This window comes from Lagopus muta, chromosome 1, assembly GCF_023343835.1.
Source record: "Lagopus muta isolate bLagMut1 chromosome 1, bLagMut1 primary, whole genome shotgun sequence".
Classification (NCBI taxonomy): Eukaryota; Metazoa; Chordata; class Aves; order Galliformes; family Phasianidae; genus Lagopus; species Lagopus muta.
In genome coordinates, this window is record NC_064433.1 from 164,792,685 (window position 1) to 164,817,440 (window position 24,756).

General features: G+C 39.2%; 1 protein-coding gene across 1 annotated transcript in view; it reads right to left on the reverse strand.

Moving 5' to 3' along the window:
* The window catches only part of EPSTI1 (epithelial stromal interaction 1), a 48,637-nt gene extending 25,883 nt beyond the window's left edge, over positions 1–22,754 (reverse strand). The window contains 8 exon segments of the mRNA XM_048926702.1: positions 489–562; positions 5,147–5,230; positions 6,330–6,371; positions 6,373–6,404; positions 10,055–10,138; positions 11,709–11,767; positions 22,075–22,193; positions 22,447–22,754. Of these exon segments, the coding sequence (XP_048782659.1) occupies positions 489–562; positions 5,147–5,230; positions 6,330–6,371; positions 6,373–6,404; positions 10,055–10,138; positions 11,709–11,767; positions 22,075–22,193; positions 22,447–22,542 (590 nt within the window). The 5' untranslated portion in view covers positions 22,543–22,754.
* Positions 22,755–24,756: the final 2,002 nt, after the last annotated feature.

The following is a 24,756-nucleotide window of genomic DNA, read 5'->3' on the forward strand; positions in this document are numbered from 1 at the left end:
ATTCTTACATTAAGGAGAGATTATTGGGAAACAGATTTTCACAACATATCTCTGCACTAAGCTGTAGAAGAACTATGCTAAATATAGGAAGTTCTCATTTTTTCCCATGTGGATTAGATTTCTTTACTAGTCACTAAAATACATGGGTGGGTATGTAGATACTGTTTGGTTAATTAGTCTTGGATTGAATGATCACATATTGACTCAGTTAGAGAAAGAAAACATTAAGTCCTACAGTTTTCATTTGAAAATGTATATTTTGAGAAGCTAAGGGAAATTTACTGAACCAGAGCTCACAGATTAAGGTATGTAGTAGGCTTGGAATATTTCAAGTCAAAAAAGTGGAAAAAACAACAGAAGCCAAACCCTTCTTAATCCTCAGTCTATCCAAAAGAAAACAAACAAACAAACAAAAAAGCCCAAATCTCCCAAATTAAAAGAATAAGCAAATGAGGGAATTTAAGGAGGAGCTTTCAAATTTCACTCACTGAAATTGATCTTCAAGGAACATCTCTCTTCTTTGCATTTCTTGTTGCCTTTTTTTAACTTCAAGTCTCTCTGCCTACAGCATTACAAAAAAGAAAATATATTTGAGATTTCTAGTCAGAAAGAAACAAACTGATTTTTTCAAGTATTTCAATACTTGATTCTAAAAATACTTGATTCTAAAAGATTCAGCAGTGATTGGGTACACAAGTGACTCACCCCAAATTTTAAAGTATTCAAACATGACCAGACAAATAACTCCTAGTAAGTTCATCAACAGACCAGAATCAAACAGAAAAATACACCATGGTCCTGACAGGCAGGTGTGCCCTCATCAGGGGCCTCACAGCTTCTCAGCTCTTGTGCTGTTGTTAGGACCATCTCTTCCAATGACTGATGAAATGCTGGTTCCAGTGAGAAGCGTGAAGGTAGAGGATGAGAATCAGAACACAAAAAGTGATCATAATCCTGCAGTACTGGAATTACAATGATTCAAGATCATAGACATATGGCCTTCAGGAGCATCACATACTGGCCAATTTGAATAAAGGCTAAGGTTGATGAGAATGAGAGTTTATGCTTGCTTATCCAGTGTTATTCCACCTCAGATACCACATGCAGTGGAAGAGTCAATGAAAATATTGACACACGATAGTCCTGGGAAAATCTAAATATCACAATAGAAATCAGGTCCTTCAATATAAAACCGAACATTTTCCAATGGAAGGGCAACTTGAACTCCTCCTCAAAAGCAGCAGTACATAGCTCGTGAAATTTCAGTCAAAAGGAGGCAAATAAATTCTTTTTTGATATCTTTTCAGACTGTAGATAGGTCCAGTGGGAGAGCAACCAAAAGGCAGTTCTGGGTATTAAAAGCAACAAATCATAAGTGCTAAGCCACAATTTTAGTTCTGATACACTATGAGGACAAGATCCCACTTTGTGGTTGGTGAGAAGTTGCAAGGAGAGTTCTGTGAGGAGCATTAGGTGTAAAGCATATCACTCCACAAACTGGGTAAATTCTGACAGTGTTGGATGGAATGAACATCTTTGCTCCTAACCCCCCAGTCAGAGATGAATGATTTTCAGGCAAAAGACTCCCACTTATATGTGCAACTCAACAAGGGAAGAAAAAAAAGACAAAAATTCACTGGCATCTATTATTGGCCAGTAAGAGACACCCTCACGGCAGCATTGATAGTTCCCATGCTTAGCTCAATCACTACTCAATCATGAAAGCTGATACCTTTATGCCTGAAAGAGCATTCGACACAAGATCTGCCATCATATTGCAAGCCTCCCTCAAAGCTCAAATCCAAAAATCACTGCTCCAGCTTTTAATAGAAAACTGTTATTAACTTGGACAAATGCAATCCTTTCAAGTATCACAGTATCGCCCTCAACTCCCACTACATTAAAAAAAAAAAAAAAAGGAAATATCCTATTCCCTTCCCATCGAAACCTGGCCTGAAGAAAATTCCAGCATATTAAAATGGTGGTGCAATTGCTTCCTAATGTGGAAGTTTACCCTGAGACCCTTGTTTAGGACACATACAAATGATGGGAAATGAGATTGCAACATTCTCTAACTAATGACAATCTATCAATAGAGGTTGCCAAAGCACTCCACATTTGGCACAACTTCCAGAAACAAAGCCAAGCATGAAACAGCTGTGATATTGAAGGTAAACATGTTGAAAAGCACTAGCAGAAGGTCTGTAAAGTGCCTGGTTTTAACAAATTCCCGAAAAAGGCCATCCATGATGATTAATAAAGGCAAATTAAAGAGCACATGATTTGATAAAGAATAAAATTAAATTACAGTATGTTATAAATAGGACAGGTTCTAAAGATGGCAGAACTGTTACTATGTAATGTAAGTGCAAAAGTGAGAAAGTTCCATGTGGTAAAATTACACTGAGCATTTTCACTTCAAATCTTCTAATCTTTTCATACGTTGCCAACATTTAAAATATATAGAGGAAATGCCAAAGGCAGGATAACAGGAACATAGATTGAATGAAATGAAATAAAAATGTGCAGCACACTGAAGTTAAACTGTTTGATGTACAGCAGAAATACATGAAGTTTAAAAACCAAGGAACCAAATCTCAACCACTTGTTTTTTTGGGAACTCCGACAAGTTCTTTCATCCAAAAGACTCAAAGGAACTTATGGCTCAATCTGGTCAAGATCTGTCATGTGAAGGCTAAAAAAAGATACCAAACTGCAGATGCCTGCTGCTGATGAGCAAATTATGTTGCTTCTCCTGTATTCCTATTTTCTGAAGATCAGACACACATCTCAGCACGAGGGAGAAATACAGAAACAGGAACTCCCTTGCTAACATTACAAACTCTCTGTAAAATTCTTTCTGAGAGCTCTCTAACTTAAGGGTAAAGGAAAGCCAAATTTATGCAGTCTGCGGTTAGCCTGTAGACAAATCAAACCAGTTGCAGGATGAGATGCCTGATGATGCCTGCACAAGCGATCCTGAATTCCACTCACTGCTACACACAGAGATTTGCAGATTTCACACAGACTAGTCCTGTGGAATATAAAATGGTGAGGGAAGGATCCATCTTCTGTCTGGGAGCTGGAGAGAGACAAAGTCAATGCCAAACATTGTTATTCCAGCAACTAACCTCATGGACAATTAAATAATTCCAAGGACAGGCAGGTGAACTCTTGCACAGTCACACAGACCTTCCACATTTGAATATTGCTTTGGCAGATGCTCATTTTTTATCACACAGATAAAAGAAGAATAGATGTTGCTTTTCTGTGCAAAACAAGTATTTAAGCAATGACACAAACAGCTCTAAGTCCATAGGGCTTCACTGCTTGTGTTTGGTGGCAAAGTAGCTTTCCAGTTGTGAAAGTTTCAGGGTCTTTGTCAATAAAGTCAGCTAGTCACTGTCTACTTTCAGATTGTTTTTTGTTGAGCAAAAAGACTGGCCAGCAAGAAGAAGGTTTGTGGAATTGCAGAAAGACTTGCTCTTGGAAGTCTATAGTGCCTATAGAACCAGCTGTTTAAAACTCACTTTCTGTCATATGTAGGTCTCTGGAGCCTTTTATCAGGAGGCAGGGTCAAATAGCCAAATCAACACCTTTTAATGATTTTCTAGCATACTCTTCTAGTTGACTTTTTAATATACTAGTATATTCTAAGAAGGAATATACTAATTTCATCAGTCAAATACTATTATGTCATCAGTTCAATCACTGTTATAGAAGACAATCCAAATACACAAATTAAGGTTAATGGTGACATTTCATGCTTCTTAGTTTTGTTTGCTTGCTTTGTGGGTGTAAGTTTATTTGTTCAAATTAAACAGTTTGTTTGGCAAAGATATGCACTTTCCTTTAGAAGAAACTGATAGTTACAGTTTTACTGTCTACAACATCTATAAAGATTTTATAATCTGTGGATGTGAAGGTAAGAAATTAAAGAGCATGAAAAGAAAACAGATACATCAATATATTTTCTAGGTATAACTACAAATTATTGCAGTCTTGCAACATTTTTCTTGTCCAGTGCCCATGGGCAAACAACATATATTTAATAGCTGAATAAAATATAACGAATCCCCATTCTACCATTGCTATTGCCATTGCTTCTGGAGCTATACATGAACTGGTAACTGGTAATGACATTTTCAGATGTTACTACTTATTGCCCATGAGAGTTATTGTGTATGGGCTTATTACCAAAAACTAATACTGACCACAAAAAGACTGGGAACAGAGTGAGCCTCATCCAGAGGCAATTCAGGTTATTTTTGTTTATGTACCTCCTTGCACAAAATCTAGTAGTGATGATTTGGGAATTAACTCTCAGCCTTCAGCTTCCACACAGAATATCATTTTTATTGTTTTGCAAACCTGAAATCTCACTTTCCCTCATTACTACTGTACACATCAGTACCATGCTTCTCCTCTTTTTTTCATTTAAATTCCATGTTACATTTTCAAGTAAGTGCTACTTGGACTCCACCAAGGAGTAATGAATGAATTTTTCCACAGGCTTATAGAGCACAAGAGAATAAATCATTGTGGGAATTACTCAGAGACAAAGAAACGTAAATAAAACTGAAGAATTGGAAGTGAGCAGTCACTAGTGTCAATATATGGCCAATACTAGCAGTAAAAGTGATCTTACATTTTAGTAATGCACCCGAATGTGCAAGCTACATAGGCTGGAGAGGTGTCAGCATTTCAGGGAGTGCTCAGCACAGTGTAGTTATGTAATGACCTTTTCATGCTTTGAATGCATTTCCCACCATGACAGGATGAATTTTACTCTATTCTTCCTATATGTACAGCAGGCAATTAAGGATTACTATGTGCCACCTGCCACAGCCAAATCTTACAGAGAAAAGTTCATGCTAAAATCAATTTTATAAGCTGTATCAATATTCACAACACTTATCCTGACCCTAGTGCTCTCTAACTCCTCAGGTTGAGTGCAACCAAATGGCTGAGTTTCTGAAGAGCTAAAGGAAGTCAAAAACCCCAAAGAACATTAGCTCAAATATTCTTCCTTGAGCTACTAAGAAAAGGACTGGATTTTCTAACTGCATGATGCTATACAGGACCCATCATTTCATTTAATGAGCATATGTTATATGGTTCCAACTCTCTAGTAACTATGTTTTACCTTTTCCCTCTGAATGGCTTTCTTTTTCAGGATTTCGGCTTCTTCAGCTGCTTTTCTTGCTTTCATATATTCTTCTCTCTTGTGCTATGTGATGTAAACATAAAACAATATTTAACATATAAAGAAAACATAAGGTAACTTCACTTGACTCTCATGATTCATAGAATCATAGAATGGCTTGGATTGGAAGGGACCTCAGGGATCATCCAGCTCCAACCCCCTGCCGTAGGAAGGGCCACCAGCCTCCACATTTAATACTAGATCAGAGTTTCCAGAAACACTTTCTAAAGTGCTCAATCAAACTTTCCAGAATTTTTTCTTAAAATAAGACACTGAATAAGACAGACCATGCAACCATTACTTCAAATATTGGTTTTAGGAAGGCTGAGAAATCTGGCACTGATAAATGGTCATCCATGAAAGGAATACTGTATAACCAAGATGTTATAATCACAATATAATTGTGTATAATCACTAGATATCAAGATGTTATAATCGCAATATAATCAAAAGAGTAAGGCAAAGCAAACAAGGATCACAAAAGAGAATAAGTGGAAGAGCTTACCCTTGGGTTGAGCTCACTAGAAGATACCAAAGAAGGGATCTCCAGAAGAGATCCTTCCCCTCTGGTAGCCAGCTCTTAAATAGGTGTAGGAGGGGTGGAGCCTGGCTCCACCCCTTCCGGCAGCACAGGTGAATTGCCTTCACCTGTGCTCCTCTGGCTGACTCAAGGCTCACCTCAGGTGATTAATCAGAGGTTCAGGCCGTGACTCAGCAGTTCCCATACAAATACACAGATGACTGGTAACTTTCAAGCATTTATAACTTTTATAACAGGAACTGCTATGTTCTTACAGCACTGACTGGGGGAGATGCATTGATTAATTGAAATCAAGTGAAATTGTAGGCAGCATGCTGGAAGATACAGCGGGGTAAGCAAGTGGCTTTGCAATTGTACAGGTTATCATTTTAGATATGATCTGTGATATGGCTTGCTACGTATTTATGGACAGATTTCTCATTTTCTTTTGTGCAGATCAATTGTTTCTAGTTTTCTGCAGCTTTCTTTAGGTTTCATGACTTTCTTTTGTTGAGTAGCTGTAATTTTATAGTCATATGAAACAGCTCATGAAAAGCTTTTTTTGAATTCTTAAGGCAAACAAACAAATTTATTCTTACTGACCTTTTGTTGGTATTTAGATTGTGCGAACATCATTTGCTGTTTTTTGCCTTGCTTGAGCCTCTGATTCTTTTCCACCTTAAAAACAAAGTACAAATTGCATTTTGCACGAGTATTTAAAGCTAAAATGTCAATCATTTCAGAGCAGAGCAACATAACAGATTGAATGTATGCATATACAGAACATTTTTCATAATTACAGGCACTGTCTGACATTAAAGAGAACAGGCAGGAGACCTTTTTGATCATTTTAGCCATCAGTCAAAAGCACAAGCTTGTTATTTGCAGAGCATCCACTGTATCATCCACTCTACTAGCAAATATATCCTTCTGTGTATGATCAGTTTACTGAAAAACTATTCGACTTGCAGAAGATCTATCTTCTGCTTTGCAGATGAGTCTTGATTTTCAGACCTACCTCACCCCACCTTTGTGCAGTTTGTCACGCATGCATATAGAGTCAGAAACTCTATTGCCAAAAAGATTATTCCTTATCATATTTAGGGGCACGGAGATTCTGACAACTGCAATGGGATGCTATCATTTGAATATCTCAGCATTGTCTTGGGGCTTGAAGAAGAATCCCCTTTTCAAAATGGAACTCAAAACCTTTACTTACAGACCTGATATTCATAAGTTCTTAACAGAAGGTGCTCTTTCCAAAGGCATGTGCTCTCTTCTGAGAGCATCTAGACCTCTAGTCATGATGTTCAGTCTTCAATTATAAAATTAAAAACAAACAAATAAACAAATAGAAATTGATAAAGCATAAAAGATGGATGGAGTGATTTTGTTTCAGTTATTCTGGTTTATTATTTTTCAAAGGATTTTCTTGCTTTAGGAAAGCCAGTAATTTATTCCCTAGGTTGCTGGAAACAAACAAACAAACAACAACAAAAAAACAAAAGCAGACCCCATCTCATTCTGAGATGGAGGGCTGTACTTTCACCTACTGATTTCCTGTGAAATTCCCCACTATGTAACTATTAATTCAATAGAATCTGTCCTGAAACATTAAGAAAACCACACTAGATCCTTCAGAATGGATCATCCCAGACTAGAAGTAATGTTCTCCACTTACGTGCTCTTGTGAATTTCAATAAATGGGAGATCACACTCCTTAAGTGTGGAAACATTCCTATGCATACAACAAACTACATACAAGTGTAGATTCTAGAAAGACTTTCCATGCAGAATGCAAGCAACAAACTTACAGTAGCAACAAGCATACAGTTGCCATTGTGGAATGTTTCATCCCCAGGTACAGGAAATAAAATTGCTATTGTACAAATTCTGAAATCTTCTGGATGCTCAGTATTTCTTTCTTTCTCACCTATTATTGGCAACATCAAACACACTTGTATTCATTGTGTGGTTCTGCATATACTGCTGGGCATCAGCTCTAAATAAATACCTATGATTATCAGCCATTGCCTACAGCCTTTCAGACAAGTTTAATTCCTTTAAGTTGGTTTGACTGCAATATTCTGACACTGCATATTCTGACACTGAAGTCAGAATATGTTATGATTGGCTTTGTATAATGGGAGAAGAGGCAATTGCATTTATTAGGCATAATCTCTTTCTCCACTTACTGCTTGTGGAAGAGGACAGCACTTGCAACACACATTGCTCTCATCCCTTCACGGCACATTAAAGTTTGCCAGTCAAATACTACAGAGGTGAACTCCAGAATACTTATTTCCCTATGGAAAGCATGAATATTAAGAAACTTCAACTTTAAGAACTCTGGTGATTTCAACTAGATGAGTATTATAACTTTGAGTAAATAACATAATTTTTTACCTTAATGAGTACCTGCAGTTGTGAAATTAGAGATGCTACTCTTTTTTTTTTCCTTCCTTCCCTGAGCTCTCCTCTGTTCCAGATTTGTTCCTCTGGGAATCCTAACATCTAATAATCTTTGCACCTTACCTCTTTCCAGAGGCACTGAATGTAATGCATGTGTCTCAGTCTCTAAGGGTCTTTCTAAGTGACAGCTAGACAGTGACTGAAGAGCTCATATAGCCTCCTTGAAGTCTTTCAGAAGCTTTTTGCTTTCTTTCACCAGAATATTTTCAAATGTGGTGAAATCAGAGGAAGTTAATACTCCCCATATCCTTAGCCACTGAAGCTTTTCTGCTGTGTCCCCTGTCACACAGCCAATCTGCACACTTTCTGAACAGACATTACGCATAGACTCTCTTTTTTTCAGATTTCTCTTTCCTCAGCAATAAGCTTTGTGGTCCTCTTGGGATGCAAACATGTGAGCATATTCTAGGAACTGCTCACAGGTAGGAAGCAGCTGTTATGCATTAACAAAGTCCACATCTGGCCACATGACTGCATGGGGAACACAGCATGACACCAACCTGCAAGGTAGGCTTCACACTGCCAGCTGGGACTCACACTGCAGGGTAAAATAAATGTGGGACTAGTGTCATCTTGATCACAGAAAAAAAACTGTGCTATGGAATCAGTTCAAATTTCTTCAACTCCTACCTCATATCAACGTTTGCATGCAGAAAATCACACTGAACTGATCTTAGGTAGCATGGCAAAGAACACACCTAATTCCCAGGAAGCCAAGCCAGACAATGGTCTGTCAGTACTGCACTTCCCAAAATCCCTTACGACAGCCAAGAGAAGGAAGAAGAGCTCTATGGTTACAAAACTGATAAAGGCATCACTGTAATCGTTCACTTTATCACAGTGAATGTTGTCCCATTTCTACTAGTGGTGGCCTTCAAGGTCATCCCTTTTTTCTGCCCAACTCCTCACCATGTTCTATGCAAATGATGCTTTCAAGTTTTGTCCTGTCAGCAAGTTTCATGAACCCACTTCTACTTTTTATGCTAAAGACATTAAATAAAGATATTACGAGAAGATAGGTCTGAACACAGATACTTGAAAAGCATTTCTATTAATCTTCCTGCTTCAGCACACCTTGCTGTCTTATTCCATGTAAAAGACTGGGGGTGAGTTGTTTAATTCGTTTAAAAAAAACTAATTGCCAGAAAGGACTATATTAAATGCTTTATAGTGCTTACAATCAAAAAGACCTACTACAGTTCCTCTCACATGTCAAGAAAAAAAGTAGTTGGTTGTTGTACCAAATGCATCATTTCAATTCAGATGACCTAAGTTCATGCAGCTTTTTATCCTGTTTTTCACTTACCTACCTCTGTAGTTATTTTAAATAAAATCAGTAATAGAGAGCTTTGTGCACATGCAGCCTGCAAAAGCCTGAAACTGCAAGGATCAGTTTTGCCTCCTCAGGAGCCAGCACGTGTTTTGGCCCTAAACCCAAAAGAGTGTTTTTTATGGACAACCAGAGGGTCTCCAGCAAATGCTGTCCACCTGCACGCTAATGCCATATGTGCATCACCCCCAAGACATCAACCAGACAATGTTCCCAGCAGGCAGGCTCGTCAATCTCCTTTTTTCCCCAAAAGCAAGCACAGATTTTCTACAATAATGTTGACAGATTTTTTGAGTGACATTCCATGCTGTTTTGCTTCAGAAGCATCTTCATTGCCATGACCATCAAAAAGCACAGAGAGCAGTTAGCAGGCTCAAATCAACCCCTATTGACACTGAATCTCATTAATTAGCAGGATGTGAGAAAAACAGTGAAAGATGTCTTACGTGCTAAAGGACATACATGTATGGTATATATATTATACAGGAAAAAAAAAGTATTGATTTTGCAATTCGTAAGAACTTACCCAGTCTCTGTGGAGCCAACTTAATTGGTCCTGGCCTGTGCTTTTCCTTCCACTGCTCCAGGTCATCTAGTTCTTTCTTAGCAACTGAGTGGGTACAAAAAAACCCAAATATATAGAAGTTAGAAGCCATCCTAAAAAGCAGATAGCATTAGCTGCGTGGAGCAATTACAACTCATCCAGGACAGTCACTCTTGTTCTCAAGGAATGCAGACAGCCCTGCAGCATGTTACAAAATTACCGGAGAAGCAAAATTTTTGCTAACTCAAGACCATATGGTAAAAACTTTTTCCTTCCCAATCATGTTTCTTAAATAAGAATGGGAAGTATGCATGGTTCAGTTACAAACTAAGACATGTCAGGATAGGTGTCCACAAGCAAGCTGAGTGGCAAGCTCCCAGTCTAGTCAGTGGGAATGTAGTCAGTGCAGCTGGTAGTGTTGGGAGGCTTGTGGAGTCAGCCCTATGGGAAGGCTGGTTGATTAAACTGCTGTACAGAATCAACTGACAGAGAAAAAGGCAATTTCCTTTAACAGTAAAGCCCAAAAAGACTATGGAAATAAGATCTGTATTTCAGAGTAGTACCTCAGTTGCTCAGTCCTATTAACCACTTGAACTATATTTTCTAATGCCAAGCTACAGCAAACAAATGCTCTGAAAGGATAAAGCCAGGCCATGGGCAGGTCTCTAAAGAGCCCAAGACTGACACCAGCTTCTTGTTCTACCTCTAAAACAAGGCCTTAGGTACAGATGGATTCAGTGAGGCCTCATTTTCTACTACTCCCTAAGGTAGAAGAACGCTGCATGCTTGAGACCTTGCACATTGGCAGCACAAAGTAAAAGCAGACCTTTATTAAAGCAACAGTATCTATGCTCTTAAAGTCAGTCCTAAGATGATCTGCTTTAATTTCTCCTTCCAGGGGGTTATGTTTTCATTCAGGGGAAGCTCATTTTCTTTCTTGCAATGAAAGGAAGCCCTGCCAATAAATCACTTCAGGCAAACTCACAATGTTTAAGAAGAAATGCTTTAATTGCATTATTTCCTCGAGGGCTCAAAATGTGAGGAGTGCTGACTGACACTCCCTAGCTGTCATATTCTGCACAAATAAACAGTGAGGAGTGCAAGACTGCAGTGTTTGGTCGGGTCTGCACATGGAATTTCTTTCATGGCTCTTTTGTTGTAGCTTTGGCCAATGAAAGCTTTTTAACAAATCTCATCTAATTTAAACAAGAATTCAAGAAGCAACAGATAGCATGGTTCTTGCTCCTTTAGCTTCTATATTAGAATGCTTTCAAAAATATTTCATACATATATTTTGATTCTTCCTCCCTATAACCTAACAAGTCTTCAAAGCTAAATTCAATCCTGCTAATGTTGTTTTGATCTAATTCCAGATAAGAATTGTACAAGTCAGTTTGAGTAGCTACAGCACTGCTATTACCAAAACCTCTTCCTGAAGAAGCCCTACTTTGCATGCAGTTGAGTCAGATGAGACTTTAATCTTAAGAAAAGCCTACAGGAAGATGCTCATAATCTTGACTTCACATTCACAGCTGCACACACAAAAATAATTGAAAAGTTGAGGATAAAAGTTGCAAGGGCAATAAAGCACACAACTTATTCAAGTAGACACAATGCATGAGACAACTCAACGTACTTTGCTGCAACCGATTTCTTCTGCTTTCATTCGGAGTTATTAAGACATATGAGTTGAAACTAGAATGAAAGAAAACAGTCTGTTATTATTCTTGTTTACAAAAAAAAAACCCAACAACTGTACTGTAAGGGGTTTCCTTGGTCAGTAAGATTGGTTTTCTGCTTTTGAAGCAAACAACATCATACCAACACCAGGGTTTGCTTTGATTCAGCTCTTCAAGAATATACTTGGAGTTAACAGCAAATACCAAAGATAACATTTTCAGAAAGTTTTAGCATAATTTTTACTTTTCTTATTTAAGTCTCACTATAGACTGCAGACTTCAGATCTCAGCCATTAGCAACCAAACCACTTCCTCAAGCTAAGAAGTTCTTCAGAGGACTACTTCCCCAGCATGGCAATCAGCGCCTTCCAGCACAGGTTGCTCAAGCACAGAGGAAGACTACAGTCTACAGGGAAGAACATTTGTGTTGGCTGCCACATCCCATACCTCAAAAGTACTTGGGATCTCACGTATTTAGGCAGTCTGCCCAAGAGTTGTTAAAGGTGTGCACAAAGTCCTGTTCTTTGTCATGGTCTTAGGTGACTTGCTGCCAGACCAAGCCTCAGTTTTCTTGTCAGACTTGTGTTTGTCTGGCACCAGGAATTCCTTGGGCATATTTATTTTACTGTCATAGCTAAGGTGTAACTCACTGAACAAGGGCAGAGGGCCTGTTTCGTTAGGCTGAATTCAAAACACAGTTGCTGACTCAAAGAGCTATCAATCTAATGTGACAACAAAGAAACAGGACAGGCTTTGGAGTGTATTAGAGACTGGAGGTGATCAAATGAGTGATGAAAGCATGTCAGTTCCACTTGGAGGAAATGTTTTTTATCTACACAGTATATTGTGTGGATAGAAGTTTACACTGCCAGTGCTCCAGTTCAGCAAAAGCAAAACCTCAAGAGTACAGATTCACCAGGCATGCACGGAGCAGAGGTTGCTCCATGTAGCAGAGTACACTCACATCTCTACAGTATTCAGCATGGTTTTCTCTGCACTGGTATTTTATTTCATGCTATCATGAGGAAAGCAGAAGAAAAAGGGCAGAAAACAAAGAATAATAAGGGATGAAGACCAAGTTCTTCAAAAGAGAAAAGGGCCACAGGGGGTGGCTAGAGGACAAGGTAGGAAGCAGAGAGAGCTCAGTTGGCTCTGGAAAAGTAATGAGAGAAGGAGGTCTGAGACACAGGCTACAAACAGGAATGAAAATCATGCAGAGATCAAAGGGCAAAAGCTGTCCGCTGTCATATCACTGTAATTCAGAGTTTGGGGAGGAAAGTATTTATATCCAGTTACTTCTTTTTCTTTGAAGACTTGCTCTAGGATGATGTGGATTAATTTAATTTATGAGATTAAATTAGTAAAGATTGAGCTGTGAGCTTTAATGGTGCCGTTTAATGTGCTCCCTTCCCTGCTTTCCAACTTACTCTGGTGCCAGTGGGGCCAATATTGGCATCTCCACTGGGCTGCAGACATGCAGAGGACCCCTACAGCATTCATTGTACAATTTCAACTGTTACTTAAATAACGTTATGATGGTTTTTTCAGATTTCCCTTTGTTTGACTGAATAGCAGCTTACAGAATTTACCTTAAATTACCCACGCAAACTGTTATACACTTTATCAGATTCAAGATTTTTTAGTGCTTTGAGCTTTTTTCTTAGTTGTTTCTAGTATTAACACCACACTTCTCTCCAGTTCATACACAAAATAATGTACATAACATTCACAGTGTTCTGTCTTTGCCACTGAAAAAAATGGCCGGAATTGTTAAGTTACAAGACCACATACTTTTCCTCCAAAAATACATCAGCACATTTAAGACATCCAACTGATTTGCAGCATAAAAGACCAGTAGAGTTTTTATGTCATCACATGTACTTTGATACCTTAAACAGATTTTTTTTCTACATTAGAAATCCAATTAAAGAGACAACAACTCTGTGTGTCTGCACATGTTTAAGAATTATGACATCGAATCAAGCCTTTATGCAATGAATCATTTCCTTTGTCTGCTTCTGCTTTTTGGCTGGAAGGCTTCAAGTCCAGGAGGCCACTTTTCTGATATCAGAACATGGCCATTATCCAGGAGTTCAGAAGGAAAGCACATGAAATACAGTAAAGATTAATCAGTTTATGAAAGAGATGGAGGTGAGAGCAGCAACACAGAACTACACTTACTGAAAGAAAAAGCTCAGCTCTGTATTCCAAAGAGCAAAGTAAGAGGCACTGTGGTTAAAAGTGCTTGTTTAAAGGCCCGTTTCATTTCCATGTTACTGGAACAAAAAAGAAAGTTCAAACAAAATGAAGATTTCAAGTCTCCTTTAGGGAAGGGAAGGGAAGGGAAGGGAAGGGAAGGGAAGGGAAGGGAAGGGAAGGGAAGGGAAGGGAAGGGAAGGGAAGGGAAGGGAAGGGAAGGGAAGGGAAGAGCAGAATATCCAATTTCTGTATTCTAGTATTTAAAATCTAGTATTTAAATGACACATTCTGTTTAAGTCAAAGTTAAAAAAAAAAGAAAAAAAAGAAAAAAGAACATAGCATTAGTAATCCTATCTAATTTGATAGTATTCACCTTTGTCTCTCTGGAAAGATAGATAACTTTGGGTATTGGGATCAAGGGAAGGAAGAGTTAGAATGTTAGTTATGAAGTCCTACATAATCCACTAGCAGAAAAGATGTCAGAGAATTCAACTTCTCAGTTCCCAAATGCTGGTTCTTACTGTTCTATGGCTTAAGTTTATCTTTGAGGTATGATTGTTTGATAAATAAAAATACGGAAGTCACTGGGGATGGGAAGAACGTACTGACCAGGTATTCATAAAAGAGAAATCCTCTTCTACCTTTATAGGTGATATTTATCTTGATAAGAGTTTTTTTTTTTGGTTTATTTTCTCCACAGAAAAGGGGAACGTATTGACTCAGACTGAGCAAATATTAAAATTTTAAAAAGTTATAACCCAGTAAGACAGTGCAGAGTATGAAAAGATTATTATCTATTTAACAGTATATACAAATAGACAGAAAAATCTTTCAGCCAGGAGAATCATACACAGAAAATTTGCCAGGATAGTTTACAGTTGGAATTGTCATCAACACAGAGAACACTATGTCTGCAGTCTTAAATTCATAAACTGATGGCTAACTCAAGACATTTAATTTACACTGCCTAAGGACTAAGTCTCCAATATTTTCAGGGCGCAGACCACAGAAGCCTCTGCTCTACTTTCCTTTAGGTTTGTATAAAATCGATTGTTTCTAAAGTTGAACAAATGCATGAGAACTGCAGATCAACAATAATGTTTTTTGCAGAGCTGCGCTCTTCAGTTTTTCCTCAAGCCCACTCCAGCTACCACGGGGGAGCCTTCCAAATGAAGTGTGAAATAGTTTAAAGAGTTACAAAAAAGTAATGGCTGTTATAAACTATTCCAGTTCCACTGTGTTTTATACTGCTGGTGCATCAGTACATGAATACCACAAAGTTGAAAGCTAAATATTTCGCTCTGCTGGGCAATATGCTGCCTGCATTCAATAAGAGCCAGAAACCAAGGAGTGCATAGGGGAGAGCAACACAAATGGATAAAGCTTGGGGAAAAAATGGGCAAGTTCAGCCTAGAGGAAGGACTCAAAGGAGCCAGCACAGTTATCTGCATATGAACTACTGAAAGGAAAAGGATCCTTTATATTCAGCAATTGGTGAAGAAAGTATCACAAGGGAAAAATACATAGGCATGTAGACATGTACTCTCACATGTTGTATGGGCATTTCTGAGCGTATCTTTTCCTCTTTCCATAACACATGTGCTTTATATATATGCTTAACTTACAATGGGAAAGGTATAGATGAAGTACTACATCAAATAGTATATTAAAAATAACTGACTTTTAGAGGAAAAAAAGGAACAAATTGCGCAAGGACAATCACAGTCTTCCTCAAAGACAAAGACATTCTCATCGATGCTCCTGTAGAACTATAGAACCATAGAATTGCTCAGGTTGGAAAAGATCTTCAAGGTCATCAAGTCCAAAAGCAACCTAACCATACTACCCTAACAATCCTCCACTAAATCATGTCCCTGAGAACCACATCCAAATGGTTTTTAAACACATTCAGGGATGGTGACTCAACCACCTCATTGGGAAGCCTATTCCCATGCTATATCTCATGGAACAGCCATATTCTGCTAAACACCACGGAAGCTGCAAAATCAGTAGGCTACAAGGACACCAAACGCCATCAAGCAGACAAAAACTGTGCTGTTAGTATTTGTGATTTGCAGTACATGGGCAGCCAGATGCTAATGATAACCAGCAGCCCCAGCAACAGATTTGTTGTGTAACATGCTTGGTGCTCAGGAGTTGTACAGCTGTCATGTGTAGGTTTGGGTTTCTGGCTTTCCAATTTTATTAGCAACAGAATCTTACCAGTTTACAGCTCAGAAGCAAAAGTGAATTACTGAGGCTTAACATTATACATTGCCTGAGTAATCCTAGCACTCTTAACATGAGAGACTGAAAATAAACTGCCTTAGCAGAAAATGTTTATCACCAAAAATTTGTGTCCATGGGTTTGGTCCTGTGGTTGCCACAGGCTAGGATTGAGCTGCTGCTCAGCTGATGTCTGGAAGCTTACTGAGTTAGGATAACTCAGTTCTGCATCTGGTCCCTCTGTTTAGCTAAAGCTAACGTTAAAACACCATTTTTGACATAGTGAGGCCTAAGGATAAAACAAAAGGTTATATCCTGCAGAAGTGAACCTGCCCTGGGAATAAATGGGAAGGAAAAAAGAAGCAGGGAAAGATTAAAGAGAAGGCTTGAGTCAGAAATAAGCGCTAAAACTACAGACGTGCATGTAAATATAAAACTGTAATACCCACGAGCTGAGAACTTCCTGGTCCAAAGAGTAGAACTAAAACTCAGAACTGAACTTCTAAGAGTGAAGATGGAGCTTAGACTCAGCAGCTTGCTTTGGGCTTGGCATATAACAGCATCGCAGGAAGAACGCAGGTGCTTCACCATCAACCCATTTGGTGCAGCAAAACCATCAGTGCTGCAAGACTACCTCAGCCACCTTCTAAAGCTGCAAGGAAATTGTCACAGCAATGAATCAAACCAGGCAGCCAAAGTGTAGCTCTCAGCCTAGACTTGGCTTGCAGCACAGCTTTGTTGTGTGCATACACTCGTGGGCAGATTAAAACAACAGAGATACGCTGTTGTGACTGTGAGGCTGAGCAATGAATCGGGTGAGGAGACTAGAAAACAAGATCTATGAGGAGCAGCTAAGGAAACTGAAGATGTTTTGTCTGGAGGAGGCTGAGGTAAGATCTCATTGCTTTCTACAATTACCTGAAAGGAGCTAGCAGTGAAGAAGCTGTTGGACCCTGTTCTCAGGTAACAAGTTATAGGACGTGAAGTAACAGCCTCATATTGTTCCAGGGGTGGCTTAGATTGGACATTAGGAAGAATTTCTTCTCTGAGAGAGTGGTCAAGCATTAGATCAGGCTGCCCAGGGAGATGGTGCAGCTCTATCCCTGGATGTATTTAAGAGGGGTGTGAACATGGCAGTAAGGGACGTAGCTTAGTGATGGGATTCAGTAGGTCAGGCTGATAGTTGGACTTGGGAATCTTGAAGGTCGTTTCCAACCCACATGAATAGAAAAGAGAGCACTGGAGCCCAAAAAGTTCATGAAGTTGGATTCTGTTTATGCCATCTGCAGATCCCAAATCCGTTCAGTTCCCTTAGTGCAGTGCAGTGCCAGGATTGTGGCAAGCATGCCAAAGCCAGCTGGAGCACCTGGAAATTCAAAACAGAGTATCCCTACTAAAACAGGCCAGGCACTGGACATGGAAACATCAATGCCAAGATGAGCAAACCACAGCAGAAGTGTCCATGTGCCACTTCTTGTGTTAGCCAGCATGTCTGGAGAGCTGAGCAGGTCAGACTCTACCAGAGGAAGATTAAGAGCTAAACCAGTGGAATGCTCACCTCCACTCCGCCACTTTCTTTTCAACAATATTCACAGAATCATATTCTTTCTCTTCCTCTCCCCTTCAGTACCATACCTGTTGTCCATTTATTGCCCCTGACCATGTGTTAGTTGTCTTACCACAACTCTTCATCAAGTGACGGATGTTAAATCTGGCACAAATTAAGCTCTTCCTAGAACATCTTCTAATATAAAGTTAGGAGGACTTCCTCACTGCCCTACACACATGATGAGAACAGCAAGCTCCAAATCTTACTGCAGTTATTCTCCTACTTGACCTCAGCCTTGAACACTTGGCTGAAGATAAGGCTGGCTACATAGAAATGGGAGACTTTTTTCCATGCAGCAAATGCAATGATGAATTCTAAACAAAATTGTTTCTAATTCAGATTATACATCTGCAACTCCCACCAATGGGTAAAAGAAGAATGTTGAGAAGAATCCTCCACCAGTTTAGTAGACTAATTTTGAGTTGTTAAAAGAAGAAATTCCATATTGTGAAAGAAAATATATTTTTTCAAAAGAACTGCTAAGGACAGGCACACTATGAGCAAAAGATTGAGAAGTACTACATTATAGATTTTTTTTTTCAATTCACAATGAAGATTAGAAAGAGAAGGAAAAAAAGCCCTGATGGATTTGGCTTCCGCGGTCACAGAATAAAATTTTTCAAGTCAAGCATTCTAGTAACAGTTCTCCTTTCACATCGGTGGATAAAGGGCTATTAGCAGCTGTATGGCAATATATCTCCACATTCTATTACTTTGAATTTGATTTTTTTTTAATAAATATATTTTACCAGAACCAATATCATTTCCAGGTTTAAAGATGCCAAGGACAGGATGCTGTTCCTGTGTGGGGACAGGGACCATCAAATTTTTTTTTTCAAATGCTAGCTATTGTTCAGCCTTTAATTTCCCCAATTTCCTCCACCTTTTCTTCAGTGCAGACATTTGTTTCTGAATAGATATGAACAGGGATAATTTGGGAAATCACTTTCTACGAGTTAATTTCATGGTACTTAGCAGACAAAGTGAAGTAACTTAAATGCAAGCATATTATTATAAGCAGATTCAAGCACTTGTCATCATGGTCTTTTTCTCCATAGCCTGAAACCATATCCTGTTCAGAACTGGAGGAACCAATGTGCAAAGCTTCATTTCAGTTTTTCATTCGAACAAGTATTTTTCATAACTTAATTAGAAGCACTTTATTATCACCTTCCAGCCGTATACAAGAGCTTATTATACAAGGGCTTTTCTAAAGCAAGAGAAGAATTACCATCTAATACCAGTTGCCCATCTCGCACTTTTTTTGAATGAGTCATTTGAATCTCAGCTACTTGGTGAGGCTATAACATTCTACGTCCCACATGTATTTCATGAGTCCAATTTTCATGAAACATCACCTAATCCCACACTAAAACACTACTAAGGTGTTTCCTCACTTCCAAGCACTCTGAAGCACAGCCCAAGCCATCTCATGGAAAACAACACACCCAACCTAGTCACTCACAAGCTTCGACAGAGGCTCAGACTTCTCTTTTGGCAACAAAACCAGATCCTGGCTGTTTCCGAAACACAGTGTGCAACACATCAATTGGAATAGAGCCACTTCTTGGCAAAGAGTTATCTTTCTTCTGCCCCTCATGTTTCCTCTACTACACATATTTCAGAAAGCCTTCAAGGTTAATGCTAGAAGGATCTTTTCTTCTGCTGACATCCTACAACATAAGCTTTGAAACTTCTCTGTTCAACTCTTTGCTATCCCAAAGCCTAAAAGCCTGGACTGCTCTGAGAGTGTGTTAGTAATTTAGTTTCAAGGCTAATTTTCAAAGGGACTGAGGGACAACAGGATGAGTCAGTTTTGCCATTACCAGAATGACATTTTAATCTGAAATCCTGCAATATAACTAGCAATAACAAATAAAAATGAGCGTTATAGTTTTTGTTTCAAGAATAGAGGTCTCTCCTCGTCAGCTTCAGCATTTCCAATACCTTCTACTAATTTCATCCAGCTTCATCTCATTCATAGAATTGTAGAGTCTTGTAGGTTGGAAAAGACCTTCAAGATCAAACCCAACTACCTGTTTGACCTACCAAATCCCACTAACTAAACCATATATGTCCCCTACTGCCACATCCGTGCCTCTTAAATACACCCAGGGATAGGGGTTGCACCACAACCCTGTGCTGCCTATTCCAATGCCTAACCACCCTCTCCATGAAGAAATTCTTCCTGACTTCCAGTCTAAACCTCCCCTGTTTCAACTCGAGGACGCTACCTTGTGTCCTGTCACTTGTTACTTGAGAACAGAGACCAACAGCCTGTTTGCTACCTCCTTTCAGGTAGCTGTAAAGATTGATAGGGCCTCCCCTCAGCCTCTTTTTCTCCAGACTAAATAATCTCCATAGCTTCTCCTCGTAGGTCTTATTTTCTAGTCCCTTCACTCAATTTATTGCTCTTCTCCCCAACTGTAGATAAGAAACCCTAGTCTTGTTCCCTTTTTTAAGTGTTTGTTTCCCTCTTGTATTGTCTTTGAACCTTCCTTTTTCTCCTTCCTCTTTCTCAATACCTTCGTACTACTGCAGACTTTGATTTGTACATTCCTGTTTTAGAATGAATTCTTTCTTTCATCTTATGAAGACACAGAGAGAATCTTTCATATCATATAGTGAAAAATATTTGTGCAATCCTTGTAGTAAATATGTAGCAGTTTTCTCTCTGCAAGCATCATATAAAGACAAAACAGGAAACAGGCTTTAATTATTCTTCCCCAAGAGCTTATCTGGTTTTATAGAGGAGTCCATCATTTGGTCATAATCTGTATGAATATATTTGATCTATCAAGGAGCTCAGTCTAACCAAATGATTAAGCACATACCTAACTTTTACCACAGGGTTGTACACTAGACCAAATTTTGGGCAAAAAACAGATATGCCCATGGAAAAACTTCCACTCACCACCCTCAGGAAAAAGAAAAACAGAAAGGAGGACAGGAAGGAAGGAAGGAAGAAATGAAAGGAATGAAAGGAATGAAAGGAAGGTAAGGAAGGTAAGGAAGGCAAGGAAGGTAAGGAAGGTAAGGAAGGGGGGAGAAAAAGGAAGACAGAAGGAAAGAAAGAAACTATAGGACTAGTAGCTAAGGTGCTCTCACTGTACTGTGGATATACAGCAATGTGAAGAAAGGCAAGACAGAAACTTTCATGCTTGGAAGTGGCACAAAATAAATATAGGCTGTAATTCAGGAAAGGTGGTTTACTTTGCAGAAAGTAATGTGTTAAAATGCCCAAGAATTTCATAGCAGCTTAGCTCTTAATCGTCCATGTATCATTACTACCTAGTAGATCGCCACAGCTTACCATGGAAAGCTTCTGATTGAAGCTCATGATCAGCAGGCAGACAGCTCTTGCAAAGCCTGGCTCCACCTTCTTCTTCCAGAAAGACAGGAAAGGAAACTGAAATAGCTTTTAGAAGGTGGAGCCAGTTTCCACCAGCTGCAGTTTGAAAGACTGGGGGAAAAAGCAAGCTAAGCAAACTCAGTGCATAATAATAGCACTACAAGCATGGTTACTAACAGCTTAGAAAAAGCTGTTTGGGGAAAAAGAAGTGTAAATAATTACTTTTAGTCGGCTAAGCACATGTTCACAAAGTACACATGGTACTGACAATTTCTATTCTGTACTATATCTGTAAATTAATGCTTATACTAGGTATCAGAGATTGTCACACATACACACACGCACAAAAGAGATGGACGGAACACAGATGCCAGTAAAAATGAAATGAAGCTTTGGTTTTACTTTTGTCAGCATGAAGTTGTTAGAAGAGAAGCTGTTCTGTATCTTGGATTGCATTCAGATCAGTGCTGGAACAGAGCCTACATCCATCTCCTCAGCCAAAAAGAAGTATTTTGAGACTTCCAGGATGAAATATTAGTGGAGAGAAAACAGGAAAGTAAAACCGGATTTGAAATTCTAGTTAGACAAAGATTCCAAGAAACAGATGCCATGTACAGTAATATCAGATATACAGAACCAGCTGCTGCTGTTACGTGTATTGCCAATGCTATCAGCACACACATCGCATTCGAGCAGCCCCAGGGGTAAACCATAATATCATAAAACCTGTTAGAAGACCTCAGGTCCCAATCAGAAAGCATTGCTCATAAGTGGGCTTCTCCAAAAGCAGCAGAACATGTTGCTTATGTGTTCAGTCCCTTTCACAGGCTCTCTATAAAGAATTTCTACATTTACAGGTGTACACTTTGAGTAAGGTAGAGAACAGGCACACAATGCAAACAACACCTCCGTACCAGCTAGGTTCCTTTCTACTTACTGCTGCTCTTGCTGTTGTTGGTAAGTTGATGGTTGGTTCTTTTGCTCTCCTCCAGACCTCATCAGCTGCTGGGAATTCCCAGCCTCCTCTGTTTGATTGCTTTTATCCCTGAGGTAACCCTGAGGGGGAAATCATAGAATCATTAAGGTTGGAAAAAACTACTAAGATCATCTAGTCTAATCATTAATCCATCACCTCCATGCCCACTAATCCATGTCCCTCAGCGTAATATCTATATGTTTCTTGAACACCTCCAGAGATGCTGATTCCACCACCTCCCTGGGCAACTTGTGCCAATACCTCTTTCTGGTAAGAATTTTTTTTCCCTAATATTATACTTTAACCTCCCCTGGTGCAATTTAAGACCATTACCTCTTGTCCTAAATGGGGTGCTGGAAGTGGCCGTCGTCCTGTACCTCCTGCCGTCCCATATGACCTGCCTTCCGTCCATCCTCTGACTCCAGACATCCTTGTCAGAAAGGAGGACTGCAGCTAAGGCTAGGGAAAAGATCTAAACAGAGTTCCTTTATTTTAGTTTCAATTCCTCATAAGTCCCACCCCTTGGTGGACTTTCTGCATGATCTCCAGCTGAATATCGATTTCATCATCTAAACCACGGCACTGTGTAAGCCTAGAAGTGGAGTCACTGGCTGACTGAAAAACTGATTTGTGCAAATAAAACAGACAAGTAAGATTCTGTGCAATCTTTGAATAGACTGTTTCCTCATAATAAGGGGAAGTCTGGTTGATAGCCATATTTACAGTGATTTTTTTACCCCAGCTCTTCAAATTCCCCCTGAGACAGGGGAACAACCCTAGGTTTTTTGTTGACTTAAATTTTGCAGGATTTTATGTAGGAAGACAAGAGTGAAACTAAAATCTAACTGATAAATCCAAAGGCAATGATTGTACAAGACTCCAGTGCTGTCTTTCAGTTCTGCTTAGTCAGAAGATTTTACTTTAGTCTTCCTAATTATAAGCCATGGAATGAGAACAAATATACAATCCTTTTAGGCATAAATGCAGATCCCATTAGAAAATGTTGTATGAATCAGATGAGGTACAGTGGAATCTGAAGTGCTGGTGAAAACTAGAACCAACCCTAATAAAAATAAAATAAAATAAAGGTGTTTGGCAGCAGTTCCATACATGCAGATGCTGTCACTTTTTGTCCTCAAGCTGCACTAAAAAAACAGGTTCTGTGACCAGGTTTTCTGTCTGCCCAAGCTGTCAAGGTTTTATAGGTCAGACATGCTTACAGAGTAGCAAGATAAAATGCCACACAGTGAGTCACAGATCTGGCACAGATGTGGGGTAGATGCTAGTTGCCCTTACATGTGCCTGGGTCATTATTTACCGTGGTTGCTGACACAGCCTGTCCTGCTTTGGAAATTGAGAGGCCAGAGGAGGGCACAGTCCTTCCTCCACGTTGTTAAAAGCTGTATACTGTAGACAGGTAAGTCTGATCTGTAAAACATTGCTGGGTGTTAGCTGTGAAACTTCTATTATTGCCAACAGCCAACATTAAGGAGGTTTCTTGTTTCGAGATGTTCCACACTGGTCTGGGAAAGAGCGTCTCTTCTGCCAGATGACTTCAGGAATTGCTATAAGAGCAAAGGACTTCATAGCCTCAGAATAGTTGTGTGGATTTATTGTTTTCAAGTCTCTCTGGAGAACACAAATATTTCAGCCTGGATAGTGACTGGGAAACTAGGTATAAGGCAGCTGAAAACCTGAATTATCCCCCTAGTCGTACAGGAAGGTGTTCAGGTTGTCAGGAGGCTGGAGACTTGCTTATTCTGCTTCATGTGTGCTGCCAGGTACAGCTAAATGCAGGCTCTGAGGAAGATCTCTTAACCCAGGTTCCCAGGTTCCCCTCCTTATATATATTTGTTTGTTTGTTTGTTTTTGTTTTTGTTTGTTTGTTTTTTGTACAGGGTATTGCAAATGAAAATAAGCATCAGGAATAGTCCCTGTGTAGGACTGTGGAGTAACCACATGAGGTGCAGAGCAAGTGTTTGGAAAGTCACGTCTGAGGACTGCAAAGATTTGTGGGATAACAGGTGTGTCTACAGGCATCCTAGTTAGTAAAAATCCAGATCTAACATCTGGATTTTTCTTAATCCATGCAGATTTACGACTTAACAACACGAATTTAATTACCAAAATTGATCATAATTAACACACACTGCTGCTGAATCTTCTGACCCTCATTGTTGTGTAAAATTCAGATCCGGTAACTGTTTCTTGCTGAAATTGAGAAAGTTTTGCCTGCAAGCAATAACTACAGAATCTAAACAGGTTACATGTATATTAGTCAAAAAGCAAGGGACATAAAATGAACCCAAGTGCTAGAACCAAAATTGCTCACATAGTTTCAGTGGAAGTTTATCTCTTCTGTATTGGACAATGCAAACTAGCTGTGACTCTGAGGATGGTTCACACAGCACAACTCCCAGAAAGTCCGTATAGATATGATGGTACCAGGTTTAGATTTCTCCATCCCACACAGTCCTCCAACACCATCCCACCAATCTCAGCATCTAAGTCACATGAGTCAGTTGCCCTTTCATCCTCATGCTACTTGAACATTTAATGGGTCACAATACATCCCTCATGCTATTTCAGACATATTAAGATGAAACATCTCTCTAAATAAAGTTTTAGCATCACAGCAGTATC